General features: G+C 46.6%; 1 protein-coding gene across 14 annotated transcripts in view; it reads left to right on the plus strand.

Moving 5' to 3' along the window:
* LOC125466567 (polyhomeotic-like protein 2) overlaps positions 1–23,519 on the plus strand; it is a 271,012-nt gene that overhangs the window by 115,051 nt on the left and 132,442 nt on the right. For 11 of the 14 annotated variants that reach the window (XM_048561185.2, XM_059638020.1, XM_048561186.2 and 8 more), the window contains 2 exons: positions 5,471–5,649; positions 20,842–21,000. In XM_048561185.2, coding sequence (XP_048417142.1) covers positions 5,542–5,649; positions 20,842–21,000 — 267 coding nt within the window. In that variant the 5' untranslated portion in view covers positions 5,471–5,541. Of the gene's footprint in view, positions 1–5,470; positions 5,650–14,752; positions 14,836–15,269; positions 15,364–16,200; positions 16,272–20,841; positions 21,001–23,519 lie in introns of those variants that run through there. The other 3 variants (XM_048561196.2, XM_048561195.2, XM_048561197.2) reach the window with 3 other exon arrangements.

Below are 23,519 nucleotides of genomic sequence, written 5' to 3' on the forward strand. Positions count from 1 at the left end.
AGTGAACTGTGGAGGAGTTGGGTCAGGCTGGTTGGTTGGTGTGAGTAGAGACCTCTTTTCTGTGGGATGTTCCACATTGCATGGTATTTGAGAGATGATGCCTCTCTGCTGAGCTGTGTTCCTCACCAGGGAGCTGGCTGTAAGCGTCACCAGAGAACAGCCTGCCATTGAACTCTGGACTTTTTATCAAGTCAACTGGGTAAGGCAATAGAGAACTCTGTAACTAAAACCGCTCCAGTTCTTGAACACAGCCTTGTGTCCCATCAGCCCTGATCAGTGCAATGTCCTCCCTCCCTCTGGCACCTACTCAGAGTGGACACACTGCCAGTGCAGAGGGAGTGCGGCCCACCCCAAGGTTAGCCAGAAGTGTTGAATTGAGGTGCCAGCTGCTCTCCTGTGAATGAAAGATCCTGCTGCACTGGCTGAGAAGAGCAGGGGAGCTATCGGCAGTGTCCTGTCTTGTGTAGACGACTATCTGGTCATGATCCTATAACTATCTGTGGGATCTTTCTGTGCACTGTTTTGGCTTCCCTCTCTAAAACATTAGCTGTACAGCAGTTTGAGTTGTAGGGAAGTTGTGAAAGACTGGGGTGTGAAAATAATCTTCTTAAACTTTCCCCATCTGTAGCAATGTCTCCCAACTGAAGGCCTTCACCAGGACCTGTTCTAGGTCAGTTCTATCCCTTATGTCCTCTCTCCTGTGTCTGTGAGGCACTTGGAATGTTTCTTGCACTTTGACTGCTGTGTAAATGCAGGGCAGTGTTAATCTCCTCACACCTCTTATTCTTTTTGTCCCGTTATCTGTGTTGATCTCTGTAATCAGTGTTTGTAAACTGGAGCCTGGATGGTGGGAGCTGACTCTTCAGAACCACCCCCACAGGATGTGTCCTGTAGCTCCCTGGAGGCTTATAATTAAGTTTTATGACCTTGCTTAACGCCCAAAAGGCAGATTTGATCAGCATGAGCCGAGGTGCTGGACTGTTGGCTGGTGTCCTGGCCAGAGGCAGTCTGTAAAACCTGGTTATTATCGCACTTAGCTTAATAACACAGCTGTGTCTGTGTCAACTAACAAATGGAACTGGGGCACTGAACAACCCAGATGACAAATCACTTCCTGGAGTGCTCTCAATTACACCAAAATGGAACAGACCCATCTCTCTTTGTCTCTCTCTCTCTCTCTCTCTCTTCCCCCCCCCCATGCTGTAATTTTTTTTCCTCTTTAAACTGCAATCAGCTTTTGGGGATGTAAGTCACCTTTTGCGCCTGAGCCCTCTGACTAGCATATTGAACTGTGTTTTACAGTCTCCCCTGTTTTCTGGTGTCCCTGTCATTTATTGAGGCGGACACTGATGCCCCCTCACCCTGGAGTGGCTCTTCTGTCGCAGAGTAACTGCCTGGTCTCTCTCCCTCGGACACGGACACACGTCCCTGGGTGCCGCACTGACCCTCCTATAATTGTATTTGTGTGCAATTTGCCACTAGTTACTCATCTCACTTTCAAAGCTGTGTCTTATTCTGGGAGAGTTTGTAGATAGCTAGTATGAGGGTCACCGAATGAAGACCTTTTGCAGACTCCTCCTGTTGAAACTGTCCTTTAGCTAAACAAGGGCAGGAGGGAAATTTAAGGACAGTTTGTTTATAGAATTACCAACTGAAGGAATGTAACTGTGCTCCATTTGTGTGTTGCTGCCTCCCATCAGGCAGTTGCATGTTTTCCCCATGTGGGAGGGGTAGAACCCTGCGCTGGGAGGTTATCGTCATTTCTGAAGAAGGACCCAGACCCGAAACATCAGCTTTCCTCCTCTGCTGCCTGGCCTGCTGTGTTCATCCAGCTCCAACACTCTGTCATCTCAGACTTCAGCAGCAGCAGTTCTCACTGTCCCATTGTTAACTCTGTTCCCTTACAACAGTCGAGTCTCTCAAAGCTGCATTTTTTCCTGGTTAACACAGGTGGAAGAATGAAAAACAATTGACTTCCTGCCTGATTACTGGGAAACAGTTTGTTCTGTGACAGTCGCTGAAAATTGTGCTGTCTGAGCTTTTTAGGATTTAATGCAGTGTTTCCTGGTGCCTCTGGGATGTCCTTTTCAAATGCACTGGTGAATTCAACCAAAGGGCAGAAAACACTGCCATCCCCAGGAGATGGCTGGTGTTGCAGTAAGTTCCCAGTCTGTAAACGTGACTGAACCTTTTTGCAGACTGCTTCAATTTTGTGGAAACGTTCACACATTCAGCAACTGTGTATGTCCATTTGTGAACTGGGACAACTCTGGGAAAATGATCACAGAATGGCTGCATTATGACAGTGCTGCAGGAGGCTATACATTTCATCCTGTCTGCACTAACCTGAAGCATATCGGCTTGAAGGCAAACTCCTGTCTTTTCCCACATATTCTATTCCAAATGATCAGACAACAATGTCTTGAATGTCCCAGTTTGAACCTACCTTCACTACTACATTCCCAGGTAGTGCATACCAAACCCAAATCACTCAGTGAAAATGTTGTTTTCGCGGCTCATGTTTGCTTCTCTCGCAAATCACCTAGAACGAACAGTTTTAATCAGTTTGAGTGGGAACAGTTTCTCTCCATCCACTCTGTGTCTGGATCCTTCATAATTTCGAAAATCCTCTCTGATCACCTCTCAGCCATCCCTCCCCAACAAGAACAGTCTCTCATTCTTCAGTCTATTCTCATCAACTGAAGTTTCTCATTCCTGGAACTATTCTTGTAAACAACTTCTGTAATCTGTCAATGTATTACTTCTTTAGTGGTGTACCCAGAATTGTACTCAGTGCTCAAACTGAGATTTCACAAGTGCCTCATACAAATTCAGCATTGTCTCCCTGCTATTATAATCTATGCCCCTATTTCTGAAGTTCAGAATATTCTATGTTTCACTGACAACTCTGTCTACATGTCGTCCTGCCCTTAATGTCTTATGAACAGACCCACGTAGGTCTCATTTTTGTCGGTTCTCCATGCTCATTCCATCAAAATACACCATGTCACAACTGTGTTAGACCTCATCGTCCACCCTGCTGTCCACTTCACCAGCTTCCAGACCAACCTCGGGGAATCTCTCTCCCACTGCAACTCTCTTGTAATCTCTTCAGCCTTGAAACTGCTCGACCATGTCCTGAAGGCCAGTCACGTTTGGACATTGAGCAGTTTTTCCGACACCTTTGCCTCCACACTTACTACTTTAACCGGGAACCCAACCCTCCCTCCACTGACCCCTTCACCCGCCTTCAACACAAGTCCTCCTCCTGGACACCACCCCCAGGCCTCCTACCCTCCCTTGACCTCTTCATCTCCAACTGCCGTCGAGACATTAACCGCCTCAACCTCTCCATCCCTCTCACCCACTCCAACCTCTCCCCCGCTGAACGGGCAGCCCTCCGCTCCCAAAACCAGCCCAGCCGTCTCCATTTCCCTAACCTGTTAGAACATAGAAAAGTACAGCACAGTACAGGCTCTTCGGCCCACGATGTTTTGCCATGGAATATTCCTAATCCAAAAATAAAATAACCTAACCTACATTTCCCCCTCAATTCACTGTTCTTCCTCTCACCCATCCCTTCCTCCCACCTCAAGCCGCACCTCCGTTTCCTACCTACCACCTCTTTGACCTGTCCGTCTTCCCTGGACTGGCCTATCCCCTCCCTACCTCCTCACCAATAATCTCCCCTCTACCTATCTTCTTTTCTCTCCATCTTCGGTCCGCCTCCCCCTCTCTCCCTATTTATTTCAGAACCCTCTCCCCATCCCTCTCTCTGAAGGGCCTAGGCCCGAAACGTCAGCTTTTGTGCTCCTGAGATGCTGCTTGGCCTGCTGTGTTCATCCAGCTCCGCACTTTGTTATCACCAGCTTGTCAGTGTCTTTTTGGAGTTTCAAAATCGTCATCTCAGTTTATAATTCTTGCAGGTTTCATGTCATCTGTCAACTTTTAAACTGTCCCCTGTACACATCCAGGTCATCTATATACCCTAGGGGGAGGGGGGGGGGAAAACAAGGATCTGAGTACACCGCCTGGGAACTGGAATATGGACTTTTTAGGTCAGGACCCTTTTTCAGAAAAAGAATTTTGTCCGCTTTCCTGCTGCTGCCTGGCCTGCTGTGTTCCTCCAGCTCCACACTGTGTTATCTTTGACTCCAACATCAGCAGTTCTTGCTGTGTCTGGGAACAGGAGCCCTGGGTGGCAGGGTGGCATGATGGCACAGGTGGTTAGCACTGCTGATTCACAGAGCCAGGGACCCAGGTTCGATTCCACTCTTGGGTGACTGTCTGTGTGTAGTTTGCACATTCTGCCTGAGTGTGTGTGGGTTTTCTCCCACAGTCCAAAGATGCACAGTTTAGGTGGATTGTGGGGTTATGGGGATAGGGGTGGGAGGTGGGATGATCCTCCAGAAGGTTGGTGCAGATTTGATGGGCCAAATGGTCTCTTTCCACAGTAGGAATCCTGTTTTTCTGATTCCAACTCTGCTATAAACCTTCCTCCAGTCCAAAGAAAATCCCTTGACCATTTTTACTGTGTGTTCTATCCCTTTGCTCCTATCCCTTTCATTCCAAGTCTGTTGTGTGGCACCCCATCAAACACTTTCTGGAAATCTACGTACGCCACATCAACAGCGTTGCCTCATGAATCTTTTGTTAACTCTTCAAAAAAAAATCCAAATTTTCCTTGCAGAAATCCGTACTGACTTTTCCAAGTGAATGTCAATTCTCTCCCAAAATAATTGCTTTCAGTTAGAATGTCAGATGTGGTGTAAAGTGGAGCATTTATGCCTGACTCCCCTCAGTTCATTGTGCTGTCAGAAACTTTCTGAATTTTTTGACTGAATTTGGGAGAAAAGAAGCTGGAAACTGACTCAAACCTGGAGCACAATCATAGAGATTACAGCATGGAAACAGACCCTTTGGTCCAACCAGATATACTAAATTAATCTAGTCCCATTTGCCAGCTTTTGGCCCATATCCCTCTAAACCCTTCCCATTTATGTACCCATCCAGATGCCTATTAAATGTTGTCATTGTACCAGCCTCCACCACTTCCTGTGGGAGCTCATTCCATACACACACCACCCTCTGTGTGAAAAAGATATCCCTCGGGTTCCTTTTTAAATCTTTTCCCCTCTCTCGCCTTAAGTCTATGCCGTCTACTTTTTGGACTCCCCCTACCCTAGGAAAACGACCTTGGCTATTCACCATATCTGTGCCCCCCCATGATTTTATAAACCCTCTATAAGGTCACCCCTCTCCCTCTGATGCACCAGGAACAATAGCCCCAGCGTATCCAGCCTCTCCCTATAGCTCAAACCCTGCAGTCCCAGCAACATCCTTGTAAATCTTTTCTGAACCTTTTTCGGGTTTCACAACATCTTTCCCGCAGCACAGAGACCAAAATTGAACACCGTATCGGGAGCTTGCTGCCTTCCCTTAGTGACACGATTTTATCTTTGGCTTTCAGGTGCAGCCAGGATTTGGAGAATTGAAGCTCTCGTCGTGATCAGTGGGGAGTAGTTTGCAAGCTCTGTCATCATGGAGAGTGAACAGAATCCACCTCCCACCAACACTAACAGCAGTACCCGTCCACAGGTGCCCCAGATCTCTGTCTACAGCAGCTTGCCTGAGCGCCAGGCTGTCCAGGTAAAGTACTGATATCCTACCGTCCTTTTCTCACAAGATTCCATTTCCAAACTACTGTGTTTTAATGTGGACATAAGGCAGTGTGTCTCCAGTTATCCTAATAACCAAGAATTGTCGAGTTGACCATAGGCAGATTAGGCCATACAGCCCATCGAGACTGCTGCACCATTCAATGAGATCATGGCTGATCTGATAAGCCTCACTTAACTTTTCTGCTGTATCCTCAGCACACCCCGAATTCCCTTACAGACAGACAGGTTTTTAAAATCAGTCTCCACCTTCAATATACAGAATGAGCTGAGCCAGTCTCAAAAGCTGTCTGTGGTAAAGTATTCCATGAATTCACTCTCCTCGGAGAGAGGAGATTATGAAGAGGCAGAAGGCCACGATGCAGTAGGAGAGTCACCAAGTAACACTGTGTGATGGAAATCTGAAATAAGGTTTAATAATTGTTTTAGAAACAGGAGGAACTGAGCAGGTCAGGCAGCATCGGAGAGAACAGAGTTAAGGAGCTGAATCTTAGTTGAGTGCGTTTGAATCATAGAATCATAGAATCTCTACAGTGTGGAAACAGGCCCTTTGGCCCAACAAGTCCACACTGAACCTCAAAGCATCCCACCCAGACCCATCCCCCTATAAGTCACCTAATCTACACATCCCTGAACACTACAGGCAATTTAGCACGGCCAATCCACATAAACCTGCACATCTTTGGACTGTAGGAGGAAACCGGAGCACCCGGAGGAAACCCGCGCAGACACGGGGAGAATGTGCAAACTCCACACAGGCAGCCGCCCGAGGCTGGAATCGAGCCCAGGTCCCTGGCACTGTGAGGCAGCAGTGCTAACCACTGAGCCAGCAAAAATAGTAGTTAGAACATAGAACATTACAACACAGAACAGGCCCTTCAGCCCTTGATGTTGTGCCGACTTGTGAAACCAATCTGAAGTCCATCTAACCTACACTATTCCATTATCATCCATATACTTATCCAATGGCCACTTTGGAGAGTTTTACCAAGGATATCTTGGAAACTCACTGCATCCTGAACATGAAGCATACTGTAGCTGCTTTGGTTGAGTTTTACAAGAGGGTTTCTCTCTAAAAGGCCTGGGGAGATAACTCGCAGTATCTTGCCAATCCCACCACACTTACTCCCTGTCCCACACAATGGCGTCCCTCTTGTCCAAGCCCAGACCCATTCTACCACACTCCGTCCCCAGAATAACTCACCCCTGGTGGATATCTGCCAGAAGAGAAGTATCCCTGGGGCCTTAACCATCTTTGAAAGGCCGCTGTGCACTTGGACACTGATGTGGCCAATCCAGTGTGAACCCTTCACTGGCAGTGTATTGGTACAACAGCCGCACTGCTCATGGCACAGAGACCCAGCATGACTGGTACTCCCTCTCATATATCATCCTATTGTCCTCGTCCTCGTCCTCGTCCTCCATCATCACTGCGCTACGTTCCTGTCCAAACACCCTCTGTGTTACTACCACCTCTGTCCGCAGTGCCCAGTGGAGACCCACAGATTGCCCAGAATATCACATACGGGCAAACAATTTTAAAGAGTCATACCCCCACCGTCTTCTTGCCGCATCCCCCAGCCCTAGCCTCCATCCCATTGTCCCACTTCCTGTTCTGACTGTGCCAAGCACAGCTTAGCGGGACGATGCAGCACACTGCAAGTGGACTGGAGGGACCTTTTTGCAGCTCACTGTTCGAACCTGGAAGGAGCCAGTCCTAAAGGATGTTCATGGAGTGTCACTTTTTTTTGACTTATCATTGTCACGTGTCCCACAGTACAGTGAAAAGTTTGTTTTTGTTTTGCGTGCCGTACAGGTGGATCATACCGCACACAGATCTTGGTGATTGCAGCCATAACTCTGAACGGAGTGAGGAATACAGAGAAGTGCTCAAAAAGCAAGTCCAGTGTTAGGTTGAAATTTGAGAGGTCTGTTCTGAAGTTGAATAACTGTAGGGAAGAAGCTGTTCTTGTACCTGTTGGTGCCAGTGTTTTAAGCTTCTGTACCATTTGCCTGATAGAGATTGAAAGAGATTCTAACCGGGGTGGAAGGGGCTTTTAATGGAGGCTGCCGCCTTAATGAAATCATTGGGAAGGAAGGTTGGCTTCTGCGACAGTCTGGGCTGTGTTCACAACTCTGTGTAGTTTATTACAGTCCTGGACAGAGCAGTTGCCTTAGCAAGCTGCGACCCTTCAGGGTAGAATATTTTCTGTGGGGCGTCTGTAGAAGTTGGTAAAAACCTTTTTACAGACATACCGAATTTCTTTGGCCTCCTGAGGAAGTAGAGGTGCTGCACCTTTGTCATGCCCACATTAAAGTAGGTGGTCCAGGACAGATTATGGGTGATTGTCACCTCCTAGGAATTTGATGCTGTTGACCATCTCCACCTTGACACCGTTGGTACAAATGGGGTGTACCCTACAGCCTGGGAGAGGCTGGTAGCCACCCCCAACCCACCCCACTCCCCCTTACCCTCTCATCCCACAGATCCCAATCCAGCATCTGATACTAAACCCAGTAAATGCAGGCCCTTTGACTTAACATCGCCATGTAATCTTGGACAAAATGAACACTTCCTTAGGAAAAACAGGGATTAATAAGTGAAGCCATTGCAGATTTGATGTAGCTATCAAGAAGAATACAGCCCTCCAAGCCTGAGTTGTGACATTTTGCCCTTCCATACTAAAACTGTCTTCACTTGCAGGATCCATATCCCTCTATTCCCTTGCTATTCATATATTCATCCAGGTGGTATTGTGTCTGTGTCCACCATCTCCTGTGACAGCACATTCCAGGCACTCTCCACCTTCTGTGTGGAAAAACTTGTCGCGCATGTATCTCTGTCAAACGCTTCGCCCCTTCCCCCCACACTTTGAAGCTGCGTCCCCTCCACCCTGGGTAAAAACCTTGAACGTTCCACTCTATCCATGCCATTCACAATCTTTTAAACTTCTGTCAGGTCACCCCTTAAACTGCTGCGTTCCAGTGAATGTAAGTCCAGTCTATCCAACCTTTCTTCATAGCTAAAATCCCCCATTCCAATCAATGTCCCGATTAAACTTTGATATGGTTTGATTAACCTGATTGAATGACTGGTGAGAGTTGCTACACAAAAGACATTTGATAAGGTGCAGCACCACACAGTTTGCAACATTAAAGCCCATTGGGCTAAAGAGTCAATGGCTTTGTTTATAGAGAATGGGTTTGGGGCAGAGCGGAGGCAAATGGCCAATTTCTGCATGGAGTGTGCTCTGGTGCCCTCCAGGGGTCAGTGTTGCACTACAGTAACGGCCAGGATTTGTGAACAGAATTGTAAACTTAAGTCACTTTTCCAAGCTTTGGACTATTACAAACAGGGAGGAGAGGAAGAGACACTAGGGGGCACAAACAGACTGGGAGCTGTGCAGGCCTGTGGCAGGTTAAATTGTGATGTAGCAAAGTAGGAGTGCGTTCACGTTGAGCTGGGGAAAATGGAGAAAGCCGTAGAAATGAAAGGGGAACTGAGAGGTCCATGAGTGAATGAGAACTAATCTTTGAAAGGTGCAATGCATATTTGCATTTCTGAGAAGGGTCTAGGCCCAAAAATGTCCTGCTCCTCTGCTGCTTGACCTGCTGTGTTCATCCAGCTCTGCACCTTGTTATCTGCAATGCTTGTTGTTGTTATAAAGAGGCTGTGGAATCCTTGGCTTTGAGTGGCTTTGTGAAGGAGAAAACAGGACAGCCTGTGTTTAAAGATAATAAAATGTGAGGCTAGATGAACACAGCAGGCCAAGCAGCATCTCGGGAGCACAAAAGCTGACGTTTCGGGCCTAGACCCTCTAGGCCCAAAACGTCAGCTTTTGTGCTCCCGAGATGCTGCTTGGCCTGCTGTGTTCATCCAGCCTCACATTTTATTATCTTGGAATTCTCCCAGCATCTGCAGTTCCCATTATCTCTGATACTATTTTAGCTTGTGTTAAAGATTCTGCCATTCGTTGGTTCGTGCCCAGCTAGAATATTGAGCAAGTCTGGGCACAGCACCTTTTTAGCAAAGATGTTAAGCAAATACATAAGAGACTGAAACCAGGAATAAGAAGGCTTGTGTTAAGGCAGAGAGACTGGAGAAACTGGGATTTCTCTCCGTGGAGCAGGGAGGTGCTCAGGGAAGGTTTGATGAAGGGAAATCGGCCAGAACTTTTGACAGAGGGATTTGAGAAACTGTTTCCAGTAGTGGAAGCATGGTAACCAAAGATCCACTATGTAAACTGCCAAAGAAACCAGAGGTAACTTGAGAGAGGAATGATCCAGGGAGTTAGTTGTGACCTAGGATCAACTGCTTGAGGATAGTGGAAGCAGATTGAGGCATAACTTTCAAAAGAGCTGGAGGAACTATTAGATGTGAAATACCTGCAGGACTTTGGGGAAAGGATAGGGGACTCAGTCCAGCTGGAGATCTTTGGAAGGGCTAACGTGGATACTGTGGGCTAAACAGCCTCCTGTACATGCTTATTAATTGGATGTCACTGATATTGATGAGAACTGATTGCAATATCAGAATGTCCCAGGTTAGTGTGTACGTCTGGAACATTACTGTACTTTCCCATCTTGAGTAACTCGGACAGTGTTAAGAAACAGAGCAGTGGCCTCTGTAACCTGGTACCGTTGCTGATTCCTGCAGTGTTTATGGTGAAATATAGGTCCAGATCCCTCAGTGAACATCACAACCACAGGTTCTCTGGGCATTATCTCATTGCTTGCAGCTTTCTATGCACCAATTACCTGCTACCTACATTAGAGCAGTGACTACATAATTTCATTTTAAAAATGTGAAAGAACTGCAGATGCTGAAATCGCACAAAAACAGAAATTGCTGGAATTGCTCAGTGAGTCTGGCAGCATCTGTGGAGAGAAATCAGATTTCATGTTTGTGGTTCAGTGACCCTTCCTCAGAACGGATTTCCTCAGAATATCATTTTCATTACTTTGAAGATTTTTGACGTCTTGCGACAGCCCTGAATGAGTGAGCCGTGTTCTTGTCTGTCTCTGTCTTTCAGGGGGTACGCCCGTTAGTGTCCAACCCACTCTGTATATTGTTGCAGTCCCAACCATTACCAGCCTGTGCTTGGATCTCGTTGGCAGCCATTTACCCTCTGGCCTTTTTTAATGGGCTCGAAAGACTTAGTTTAAAATGCTAGAGGAACAGTCATGTGAGTCGTAACTTAGCTCCTGTCTTAAGAGAAATTTAATTTATCTTATAACAACAATCTGGTCAGGGACATGCAGGTTGTCCTTGAACCTATGGGGAGACTGAAGAACAAGGTCTGGCCTGTTTGAGATCCTCAAATGTTCTGTCATTTCTCCCCACCCCATCCCCTCTCTTTCTGCGCTCCCCCCCCCCCCCCCCCCCCCAATCTCCACCCCTGTCACATGGTCAGATGGAGTGGAGCCTAATGCAATCTCCAACATTTAACCCTTTTGAGGGCCATCATCCTGACACAGCAAAGGCGCCCTCCAGAGTTCTCCGTCTTTCAATCCAATCTGTCACTGTTCCCTAAACCTCTGGGTGCTCAGGGAGCTCCTGATCAATCCATCCTGGGGAGGAGGAGGGGAAGAGAGACCCCCCACACCCACAAGCCTCAGGCCATTTGGCTCAATTCCTGCTGACGGTTTATTAACATAGAACATTACGGTACAGTACAGGCCCTTCAGCCCTCGATGTTGTGCTGACCTGTCATACCGATCTGAAGCCCATCTAACCTACACTATTCCATGTACATCCATATGCTTATCCAATGATGCCTTAAATGTACCTAAAGTTGGCGAATCTACTACCGTTGCAGGCAAAGCGTTCATTCCCTTACTACTCTGAGTAAAGGTTTCCCTACACTGAGAGCTGAAGGTTGAGTGTGGGCTTGTTTTACCAGTCTGTCTGTGGGACTGGCCTAGTGAAAGGCCTGTGTGGAGATGCCAATGCAGTGTGGAGCTGGAAGAGGATCAGGCCAGGCTGCATCAGAGGAGCAGGAAAGGTGCTATTAGAGGCTGGGACCCTTCTTCAGGATGTCCTGTTTTCAGAAAGTCTGTCTGCAGGTTTGTGGGTTAACTCTGATTCGGTCTGAAGTCACAGACCTTTTGTCTCCAGGGGGTTTGCTTCAGAGAACAGCGTCAGAAATAAGTTCACACTGTAATCCTGGCTGCTCTTATGTGATATAATAAGGTGTAGAGCTGGATGAACACAGCAGACCAAGGAGCAGCAAAGCTGACATTTCGGGTGAAGGATGGCCTAGGCCCAAAACGTCAGCCTTCCTGCTGCTCTGAAGCAGCTTGGCCTGCTGTGATCATCCAGCTCTACACCTTGTTATCTCAGATTCTCCAGCATCAGCAGTTCCTACTGTCTCTGTTCTTGTGTAAACTGTGTTTTGCTTATTTGTGTCTTTGTGATGTTAAAGGTAGCACGGCCCCAGAGGCTGCTCACCTTTTAGTGAGTTTAACTGGAGGGGCAGATTTTGTGGGGGGATTGAATCCTGCTGAGGGTGTCACGCTGCTGCAGTCCAGCCATTCCAACTGAGTTAGCCTCCATCCAGCTGCCTGCATTCTCTTTGGGAGGTCTTTAACTGGCATCTGGTGATCAGTGCAGTCATTAAAGCCCAGCTTTGTTTGGAGAGAGCTGCTTTCTGTAAATATCGCAGCTGCCCAACAGCCACTTGTTAACAGCACAACTTTGTTACTTTTCTCAACCAAGAAAGACTCTGCTACGTGAAGAGCATTCACCAAGGAAAAACCCGACATTTGGGGCGTTTAAATATACCAACCAGCCTCTGCTGTCACTGCTCATTGGTCAGAGCCCATTGACCAAGGTCGTCATCTCCTGAGATCCATTCCCAGTTTGGGGAATTTCTAGGAGTGTCTGGAATCTGACCGTTTTAAATGGTGATGAGAATCATGGTGCAGTCTAATTCCGACAGTGTTTTAACCATTCTCTGCCAAAGGCCAGACAAGTCCTAAGTGGGAATATACTGTCGGGGTTCAGAGATGGATGGAGCACATTTGCTGCTTTTTGAAGAGCTTAAGCCATTGTGTTCTGACTAATAGTTTTCTTTACTAAGGGAAAGATAACTAAAGCTTGTGTGATGTGGGAGATGCCAGGCTGTGTCTCCCCGGTTGTGGGAGAGGTTAGTAAGGGAATCAAAGGTTACAGGGAGAAAGCGGGAGAATGTGTTTGATAAACATAGCAGTCACGAGCAAATGATGGAGCAGACTGTGGACCAAGTTGCCTCATTCTGCTCCTTTGTTGTTTTAAGGTCTTGGGTGTGTGTGTCAGTCTGATGTACCTTTAATTTTGGGAAGCAGCTGATGTCTCGGACAAGGTGGTAACTGGCACTGACAAACCCACCCCTTCCTTGTCCACGAGGTTTGGGGGGTGGTTGCTGCTTTGTCCTGTTTTCCCCCTTTTTCCACCCCGGGGAAGGTGTGGGTGGTGATCTGCTTGTAGGGGGAGGAGGAGGAGGCCAGGCTGTTATTTAATACAAGTGCCTGTGACGGGAGCAGACAGCAGCTGGAGAAGGCCCAGAGCTGGAGCTGAGATTTGATGGAGATAGAAGACAGTCATTGCTGAAGAGATGCAACAATGAATTAAAACCCCAGAGACTAACAGTGAAATGACAGGCACTTTGTGACTGTGTAACTAAACTGTTCCCTTTCAGACACTAGACAAAGGGATTTTATTGAATTGATACGAAAACTTTGAAAGAGGAGCAGGAACATCCATGTTGGAAGCAATGACACAGACATGTCAGGATGAATATCTTTTACAATTACATTCTCCTGGTGTCTCCCCTTCGCCCTGCAGCGGTATCTTCTCACATGCATTTCCAAATCCTCTTCTCAACTTTAAATTGTAACAGTTCAAGCTCTGTATTCCAGACTGAATCCTAGATACTTACAGGGACTGAAAGAGGGCTTTGTACCCATTGGGCAGACATCCCTCCAGAGCAGGTGGGACTTGAACTCCTCAGGCCTCCTGGTACAGATGTATGGACGCCACTGCTGCACCACAAGAGCCCCTGTGTCAAAAGTTTTTAAACTGAGACCTGGGATTGAACCACCAAATTGGTAGAGTAATAGTCTCACAACTGAGCTACTTCTGTGAAACGGGCCTAATCTCAGTGACCACCTTTTTGGTCAGAGGCCTTTTGTGCGGATGCAGCTCTGGCCCAGCTGTTGGCCGTCTGTGGTCTTCTCAATACTGACTCTGCTGCCTCCAGATAGGTTTTAACTCAAAACCTTTGGTATTCAGAATTCTGAATCACGTCTTCCCCTTCTCTTCTGCTCGGAAGAGAGTGGTCCCTCTATCTGTAATAACAGAAGTCCCTTGTTTTTCTGGTCCCAATCAAGTAAGCTGCTTCCGTACCTGCTCTGTGTCTCTGCGTGTGTGTGTTGAAATGAGAAGTTTGGAAGCAACAGTGAGGAAGGGAAACCATACTAATGTCAGACTGTAACAGAGCAGTGAGAACGGGTGATCAGATCTAATTCATTTATCAACGAAATGGCAGGCTGTGTAAATTGAATGAGGGTTTTGAAGTGAAATGATGTTTCCTTCCAGATCCTGATCTGCTGTTTGTATTTCAATAACAAACAAAGCACTTGTGAGATTGATTTTGTAATGCAGTCCCTGAACCTCCAGCTAATGTGAATACTGCCCTGGCTAATCTCCTCTCCTGTGCCCCTGGCACACAGGTTTACAAATGCTATTGTTCTTATCAGTGATGGTCTTGGTGCAGAGTGAGAACTGGATTCCTGAGCGAGAAACGAAAGCTGCTGCCAGCCCCTTACGCTGACCCTCCCTCAGCCAGGGATGAAACCTGTCAACATTGAACAAAGGGTCTGGGGCACTTAATGAGAGTTGACTCGTTTAAACATCTTCCACATTCATCGGCCAACTTTGTGTGTGTGTGTGTGTGTGTGTGTGTGTGTGTGTGTGTGTGTGTCCATTTATTAATGGATGGCCCAGTATAAAGCAATTGCCATGGTTACCAGCTGTGACCTGTGACCTCTAAATGAATACTCCGCTCTTTCTGCTGTCCCTCTGAAGCTGTGTGCCATTTGGTTAAAGCTGTGTCACCACTGATTTAAATGCCTAAATATTGTGAGCATATTTTCCACTTGGCGAAGATCCAGCTTTGTACGGTTTGATTTGTGTTTTTTCTCTAAGATCATATTCCTGTTTTTTTAATTTGTCTAAGGGCTAGGCTGTGTTCAGTTCAGAGGTCAGTAAGCATTCTCTCTCTCTCTCTCTCTCTCTCTCTCTCTCTCTCTCTCTCTCTCTCTCTCTCTCTCTGTGTCTGTCTCTCTCTCTCTCTCTCCCCGTTCGCCCTCTCTCTCTCCCCGTTCGCCCTCTCTCTCTCCCCGTTCGCCCTCTCTCTCTCCCCGTTCGCCCTCTCTCTCTCCCCGTTCGCCCTCTCTCTCTCCCCGTTCGCCCTCTCTCTCTCCCCGTTCGCCCTCTCTCTCTCCCCGTTCGCCCTCTCTCTCTCCCCGTTCGCCCTCTCTCTCTCGCTCCCTCTCTCCCCACATTTGGTCTCCTGGTTACAGAGCTCAGTCACTCTGACACAAAGGAAAGCGCTTGACTCATTGTGGCACTGCAGATTTCCATTTGAGCTTACTCTGAAGCAGCTGCAGATTTTCTCTGAAATAATCAGCTGCAGCTTTTGAGGTAGGACTGGCCTTTGTGAGTATAATCTTACACAGAGACCAGTAACTGCAAATAGATAGGAAGGCGCATGTTGGTATTTCCTGAATCTGATGGGGAGGTAGTGAGGCTGCAGAGAGTTCTCAAACCAGGGTCATTTAAGATTTCAACACTGCCAGTTTGATTTGTCCTGCTGAAGTGTCTATGTTGTAAGTAACTTGTCTGCATAGCTCTTTAAACCTTCTCTGTTCAGTGGCTATTTTGTATTACATCCGTCCTTCCTGGTGAACTGTTGAGAATTGGAGGTACTGCATTGAATACTGGTCATTATTGAAAGTGTGTGTGTTGCTGCTGTTTATTGATTGGGAACATTTCTGAAGAAAAGAATTCTTACAATAAAATCTGTTTCTCTATAATTTAGTTGGGAGTGAGTGAGAGCCTCCTGCAAACTGTGAAAATGAATACTGCGGTTAGTGGGTAGCACTGAACAGAAATGACCATTTATTTTTAGTCTTTGTTTAGTATTGTGTTACAGCTCATAATGAAGAGACTGTGAGGGATCACTTGGCAAATAGTCTTGCCTGCTTGCATCTGCTGGTTTTTAATGGGGTCACATTTTGATTTGAAGTGATCGCACCCAGCTGCAGAACAATGCTTGAATGTGAGCGGTGTCGCTGTTTTGTGTGTTTCACAAGGAGTTCACTCCATGTGTTGGCGAATGGCTCCTTCCATAAATCTGAGAGGAGATGGGATTTGATTTGCTGTGATTGTTTGAATGAATGAGTCACATTGCCAGTTAGTGGCAAGTTCTGTCTGTTGGTGAGGACTTAACATCAGTTTATCTGGAAAGCTACAGAATTGTTGAGCCCCACTCGGTACAGTCTCTGTTTAGAAACAGCCTTCCCAGGACTGAACTGAATTGCAGAGTCCAGGTACGTCCCCAGACTGTAAACTGAGGGTAGCATGACTTTGCTAAAGATCGACAGTTTGCTCCTTGCACTGGGATATCCTTCCCAAATCACTAATTTGCCTTTGTTAAGTGTCTAGGGAAGACTTTTTTTTGTACCTGAACCTGAGTGCTCTTCGAATGAGATTAAACCAGGCTCTGCCCACTCCCTCAGATGGGTGTCGAAGATCCTGGGGCACTGTTTAGAAGAATAGAGGGAGAGTTCTCCCTGATTTCCTCAAATAACATCACCAATGTAACTGATTGCTGCGACACTGCTGCTTATGGGAGCTTACTGTGCATCTGTTGGCTGTAAAGTTGCTGACACTATAAGCAGATGCTGCAACAATTCAAAAGTGCTTCATTGGCTATGAACACCCTCTGAGACCACCTAAGATAGTGATAGGCACTATAAAAATGCAACTGCCTGCCATACATTCAAGTTGGTGTTTGTTGGTGTTAAGAACAGTCAGCCACACTTCCTGGTGGGTATTCTCCATTGGGTAAGACCTTGCTAGTGTGTGGCCTTTTGTTGGAGAATTGCCCGTGATGAATGGATGGACCACAGGGTTCAGCGGTGGGTGAGATTTCAGCAACTTGTCCCAGAATGGATCTACCCTGAGGAAGGGAGGGATACTGTAAAAATAATTCACCAGGGTATAACCTGACACTGTTACTGCAGCCTCTGCGCAGCTTTTCATAAACTGGTTTTGAAGTTCTCCCTGGCCAGTGAAGTAACTGGGGGCCGATCAGCCCGTGTGCCCAGCCAAGGGTTGGAGGACTTCTGACCCGAAACGCCCGCTTTCCTGCTCCTCTGCTGCCTGGCCTGCTGTGTTCCTCCAGCTCCACACCGTGTTATCCCTGACTCCAGCATTGGCAGTTCCTACTATCCCAGGATGGGGGTCTGCAGCTTTTGTACAAATACATTGATTCCTCCTCGAAACAGCAGCACTGCCTGAGAACAGGAAAGCCCCTTCTCTGCGTGCATCCTTTGGGTAAATGGAATGGGCAGATCAAAACGATTGGCCTGTCAGCCTGCAGTGTTGACTGAGTTAGAGCAGCAGAAAGGCAAGATTAACGTCACCTAGCATCACAGTTAGCTTAGGGTCATTGGGTAAAAAAGCTCCAGCAGACCTGGGGCAGAGACTTCACTCCTGTTGTTGGCACAAGTCAAAACAAAACAGTTTTTAAAGTGTCTGGTTGGTTTGTTTTTGTATTCTTCATGTGTAGTATTACCTGCATTTCCCCCTGCCACCCCCCCTCAGCTTATCGACTGCTGAAACACTCATCCGGCCTTCATTTGGACATGGCTAGTCTCTAGTGGAATCTTTTTATGATATCATTCTGATATGCCCATTGCTGGCCTCCCTCTGTCCCCCATCCTAAGTCCTGCTTGGCTCCCAGTAAACTGAGCTCTCCTTTCAATTCTGTGCCCAGTCCAGCAAATGTTTTCTATTAAATATCTCTCAAGCTTTTTTTCAGGTCCTTCCTGGATGTCAGTGTAACCTCCTCTTGCCTTTCTGTGCTTCAAAATCTCTGCACCTTTCCTTCTGTTTTCGGTGTCTCATCACTGCCATTAGTGTCTGTATCTTCAGCTGCCTGGGCCTCAAGCTCTGCAATGCCCTCCCTTAAGCCTGCCTGCCTCTATCTCTGTAGACTGTGTATCTCTTTGACCACGTTTCTGGTCATTTGACCTAATGTAACACAAGGCATCACTGTTTGTTTTATAATGAGCCTGTGACACATATCAGGGCATTTTGTTCTGTGAAAGGTGAATACCGGTTGCTGTTGTCTAGTAAGTGAAAGACTGTGAAATACTTGGGGGTGGATAGATACTTTGACTCACTGCTTGGTAAGCACATTTCACTGACAAATGCAGAAAATTGTGACTTATAGCAAAAACAGAAATTGCTGCAGAAACTCAGCAGGCCTGGCAATATTGGTGGAGAGAGAAACGGAGTTAATAATTGAAGTCAAGTAATTCTTGATAAGAATTCTAAGATCTGCTAACTTTCTCCGGGACTTGCTGTTTTTCTTTCAAAATTTCCAGAGTCTGCAGTTCTTTGTTTTTGTGATTGGATTGTGAGAGGAGTTTGACTTATTTTTCTACACAAATCTTTGACACAATGAGGAATGGGACTCATTACCATTTTGACCTCTTTCTAGAAAGGGTCATTTGAGCTTTGGTTTAGTCGTGATGGCCACTTCATCCAAAATTGCAAAGTTTCTGAGGTTTTAACATATTTGGCTCTCTCACAGGTCACTGTAGCCCCCAGATTGATTACAATTCCTCCCCCTCTATAGGAGTCTCAGCACCATGGGCACTGAGCTCCCAGCTTTGATCCCTGACCTGTGCAGCCTCTCTGATCTTCGGCTGGGATCTCGGACACAGTATTCCCAGGCCGGGTGGGGAAAATGTAGCCAACTGAGGATTGCCATCCTTGATCGCAAACTGTGACCAAAGCTGAAACTGGGAACATGAGGGGATTTGGACCAGATAACAGCTTTAACTGAAAACAAGCTTCAGGTAGCCATGATAACCACAGCTTGTATCCAGATGGTATCTTCAATGTAAAATCTCCCATGTAGCTTTGCAGGAGTGTTTCTGTAAAACCCTGGCACTCGGGCCACATCGTGGAATTGTGACCCATAAGCGACAGATCAGTCAAAGAGCTAGTGGAAGTTGAGAGGGCGCAGATTGGAGAAAGTTGATTTTAATGTCTCAAGAGATCAGTGTTCTAAACTTCGGCTTCTGTGTCCTGACCTGTGTCCTTGGTCCTTGGAATGTGTTGTTTGTCATTCCCTGTTTAACAGGTGACCCAGCTCCTCACCGTTGTTCAGTGTGGCTTTGCTCATTCACGTGACAACAGAACAGAGACAAAAATTATCAAGTGGTTAGGAGCTGTTGGATCTTTATGTTGCCGAGTAGGAGTGAGAATGAAAGAGCACAAGATGCTGTCAAGCTTCAGGCATTTGAAAAGCATTTTTTTAAGTCTTTCTCGTTTTGAACCTAAAATGCAGTGTCAGAATTTCTCTGATTACTAGTCACAGAAATAACAAGATCATTAAAGATATTGATGATTGAAAGCTTGAATTCTTGCTCAGTAATTCACAATACATGCCAAACTATTAAACTTAGCCTCAATGGGCTGAATAGCCTCTATCCGCACCATAAGGATTCTATGGTATTAGTTTTTGCAGACTTCCAGAGCATCACCTGGAGCTCTGCCCCCCTCTTATTGAAAAAAGATCTACCTCTATTAGGAACAATCTTGAGCGGGTGGACTCACTTCACTCCTGGGATGAGGGGCTGATCTGAGCAGGAAAAGTTTGCCCTTTATCCGATGGAGTTTAGATGTTGGACGGAAGAAGGATCCTGAGGAGACTTGATGGGCAGGCGCTGGGAGGCTGTTCTCCCTGTTATAGGAGGGACTGAAACTAGGATGTAGCTCAAGGAAAAGTAGTTGTGACTTTTGTTTATTCATTCATGGGATGTGGGCTCAACTGATCAGACAGGCATTTACTGTCCATCCCTAATTGCTCTTGGGCAGATGGGGACAAGAAATATCTATCCCTTAGAGAGCAAAGCTCTTTTTCCCCAAACAGCAGGAAAGGCTGGTTCATTGCTTTTATTTAAGGCAGGGTTGGATTGATTTTTGACGAACAAAGGAATGGAGGATTGGGAGTGGGCTGGCAGGCATAGGAGGGAGGTTGGGGGTTAGGTGTGGATGGGGAAGTGGAACTGAGATCATGACAAGCAGCCATAATCTGGTGGTGCAGGCTTGAAGGGCTGAAATGTCAGTTCCTGTTATCAAAGCATTAACGTGACTGAAGTACAAGCAAGATTGTATGGATGCTGGAGAAACTCATCTGATCTGACAGCAGGTTCGGACAGAGATAGCGTTAATGTTTTGAGTCCTCTCTGCTTTGAAGAGGAGACATATTGGACTTGAAAAGTTGACGCTGCTTTCTCATTGCCGATGCTGCCAGATCTTTTTCAAACTAACGCAACTTTGTTATTGAAAGCAATGAGGATTTTTCAATGGACTTTGATCAGCAAAGGGTTGATTAGGGTGGCACGGTGGCACGGTGGCTCAGTGGTTAGCACTGCAGCCTCTCAGTGCCAGGGACCCGGGTTCAATTCCAGCCTCGGGTAACTGTCTGTGTGGAGTTTGCACATTCTCCCTGTGTCTGCGTGGGTTTCCTCCCACAGTCTGAAGATGTGCAGGCTAGGTGGATTGGCCATGTTAAATTGCCCGTAGAGTTCAGGGGTGTGTGGGTTATAGGGGGATGGGTCTGGGTTGGATGCGTCAAGGGGTGGTGTGGACTTGTTGGGCTGAAGGGCCTGTTTCCACACTGTATGGAATTAATCTCTCTAATCTAAGCATCTGGAGAAATAATAGTTGTTGGCTGCTGGAGTCTGCCCTCACTGTGTATATGTTAACTTTGTTGCTGGTACTGATGTGATTCTCATATTCTCCCCCCCCCTCCTCCTCCCCCCTCCTCCCCCTCCTCACTCCTGTCTGTCTTTCTTTCTGTCTCAATCCTGTGTCCAGGTGATCCAGCAGGCTCTCCATCGCCAGCCCAACACTGCCGCTCAGTACCTCCAGCAGATGTATGCTGCCCAACAGCAGCACCTCATGCTGCAAACTGCAGCCCTACAACAGCAGCACCTGAGCAGCGCCCAGCTGCAGAGCCTGGCAGCAGTGCAGCAGGTAAGCAGCTGTCCCTGTACTGGCTTCGAGTGGTCTGTGTCAACGGGGGGTGTGTGTGTGCTTCGTGACGCCTGATTCTGTTTATACTAACGCATGGGACTTGCTCTTATAAAGTTCCCAGAATCATTTGTTAAATGTGGTTTACATTCGCTGTTCAATTTCCTCACTACTCGGAATTGACCAATCACCACAAATGAGAAAAGTTACCCAGTCTGTTGGTTTCAGTACCCTGGATGGGTCAATCAGCCCAGCCCTGCCCACTGGTCATTCTGAAGGGTCAATGGTTTATGAGGATCCAATCCCACCCACCTGTATGGCAATCACAGCTGTCAGTCCCAGAGGATCTATCAGCTCGGGTAGCGATGCCAATCAGTTGATATCAAAATAATGTTAATGATGGCCAGTTTTAATATTTAAGGTTAAGGATATGCAGGGGAGGGCATTGGATGGTTTAAGTACCTTAAGCCTGTGTAAACAGACTGAGTTTTGGCTGGGGAGGAGGCAGCCTCCTGTAAATTTAGCATTAAGTAATAGGTCACTGTCTGGTTTCCAATTTTTCCCCATCACTGGCAACGACTAATGAAGGAGTGATACCAATCTGGGATACTCCAAAGCCAGAATTGAAATAGCGTTTAGAACTCAGTTGTAGGGCTGGAGGAGATGACAGTGATGGGGAGAATCTGTTTGGTATTTTGAATCTCTCTGATCAGAGAGTTCCCACTGCCTGGAAATGCAGGGGCAGCAGACTTGAGGCGTTCAGGAGGACATAGTTTCTATTTAATCATTCATTCAAGGTTCAGGGATTGGGGAAAGGGTGGGAGAAAAGCACCAAGTGCCCAGGGAGCTAGTGCAGGTACAGTGGGCTGAATGGCCACCTCCTACACAGTAAAGATTCTGAGAGAGACCATGAAGGAATTGAAGGAGGAGGATACAGATTTTCAAAATGGAGTTGTGTTATGGGGAGTTGGTGTATTGATGATGGGAATGTAAAACAAGTTAAGATGTTAGGGCTTTACAGGAGCTCGTGTTTCTGGACAGTCAATAACGATTGAAAAAAATGTTAACTTTGTGGGTGCATTTGAGGGCAGCCCATGTCCACGGAAATCTGTTTCTTCATCACTTAATGCGTTTGTGAAAGGATGAAGCACGTTTAAGTGAAGGGAAGGCTTAAATGAAAAATGAAACAAAAAATTAAACGTATAATCTTTTGACATATGGATTTATTTTGTGTTATTTAGAAGAAACATATTGGATGCAAATAATGAACAGATCTCTTGATGGAACTTGATAAATTGCTATTTGCCGCATGAGAGGTCTTAAGAAGATGCATGGTTTGTAACACTGCAGTCCCAAGAGATGGAAGGGTGAAGAGCCAGGTTTAAATTATTTATTGATAGGCCTGACTGCCTGCTGGAACACAGTTAGATCCCACAGTCACTTTAGTGGTTGGATCCTCTGTCTTACATTCACAGCACAGAATTTCGATAATTGGCAGGGTTGGAATTTCAAGTGGGATTTCAATGTTCAATATTTCTGTTTGCAGATTGAAATTGAGTCTGTATTGAGAGTTGAAGTTGTCTCATTACCACAGTGTCAACTGAGGAAACCAAGGCATCAGTTGGGTTGTTGGAGGGAGGGTGAGGTGAATTGTTGTGAGGGATATTAATGAGGAAGGTGTTTTAGGTTCTCAGTAAGCAAAGAGCATAATGTAGAAAACTGGTAAAGCAAACCCATGGTGTTGTACATTTTATATTTGTAGTGAGTAGTTATGATCTGGAAAGCACTGCCCGAGAGGGTGAAGACAGCAGGAGAACTGGTACAGGCACCTTGGGGCTGAATGGCCTCCTTTTGGTGCTGTAAGTTTTGATAATGCTAAAGTTCTTCTCCATTGTATGCTGCAAATACTGGCATCGAATTGTCTGAGTGTTTCAGGAAATTGCAGGCTGCTGCCCACTTCTTGGTGAGATTCCAGCTCAGCAGCAACAGGTCTTGGGAGTTCACCACCGTCAGCACAAGGGGCCTCCTATCTTTACCTGCTCCTGGCAGTAAAACAGACCCAAAAGCCCTCCAGGATCCTGCTCAGATGAATGATGGTTCAAGATGCCACGAAGGGTGTGATGGTAGTGCAGTTACCTTGGAGCTGGACGGTCCAGCCTCAAGTCCCACCTGCTGCATAGGTGTGTCCAATGATGTCTGAACAAGCCAATGTGAAAAATGCTTCCTCCTGGTCTTCCAGTGTCCAGATATGTCCCATGCCAGCACTGTGATCCGCAGCTTCTGACACTAGGGACCGGACAACCCGGTTATCCAGTAGATTTCCTCCCAAATCAGAGGCAGGAACCCCATCTCCAACCAACAGAGACATCAAATGCCAGTAAAATAGTAGTGATGGGTCAATGCAAACACAGGAAGGGAAACATTTTTTTGTCATTTGTCATTCACAGGATGTAGGCAGTGCTGGCTAGGCAATCATTTATTGCCCCATCCCTAATTGCCCAGAGGGCATTTCAGGTTCAACC

Source organism: Stegostoma tigrinum, chromosome 28, assembly GCF_030684315.1.
Source record: "Stegostoma tigrinum isolate sSteTig4 chromosome 28, sSteTig4.hap1, whole genome shotgun sequence".
Taxonomy (NCBI): domain Eukaryota; kingdom Metazoa; phylum Chordata; class Chondrichthyes; order Orectolobiformes; family Stegostomatidae; genus Stegostoma; species Stegostoma tigrinum.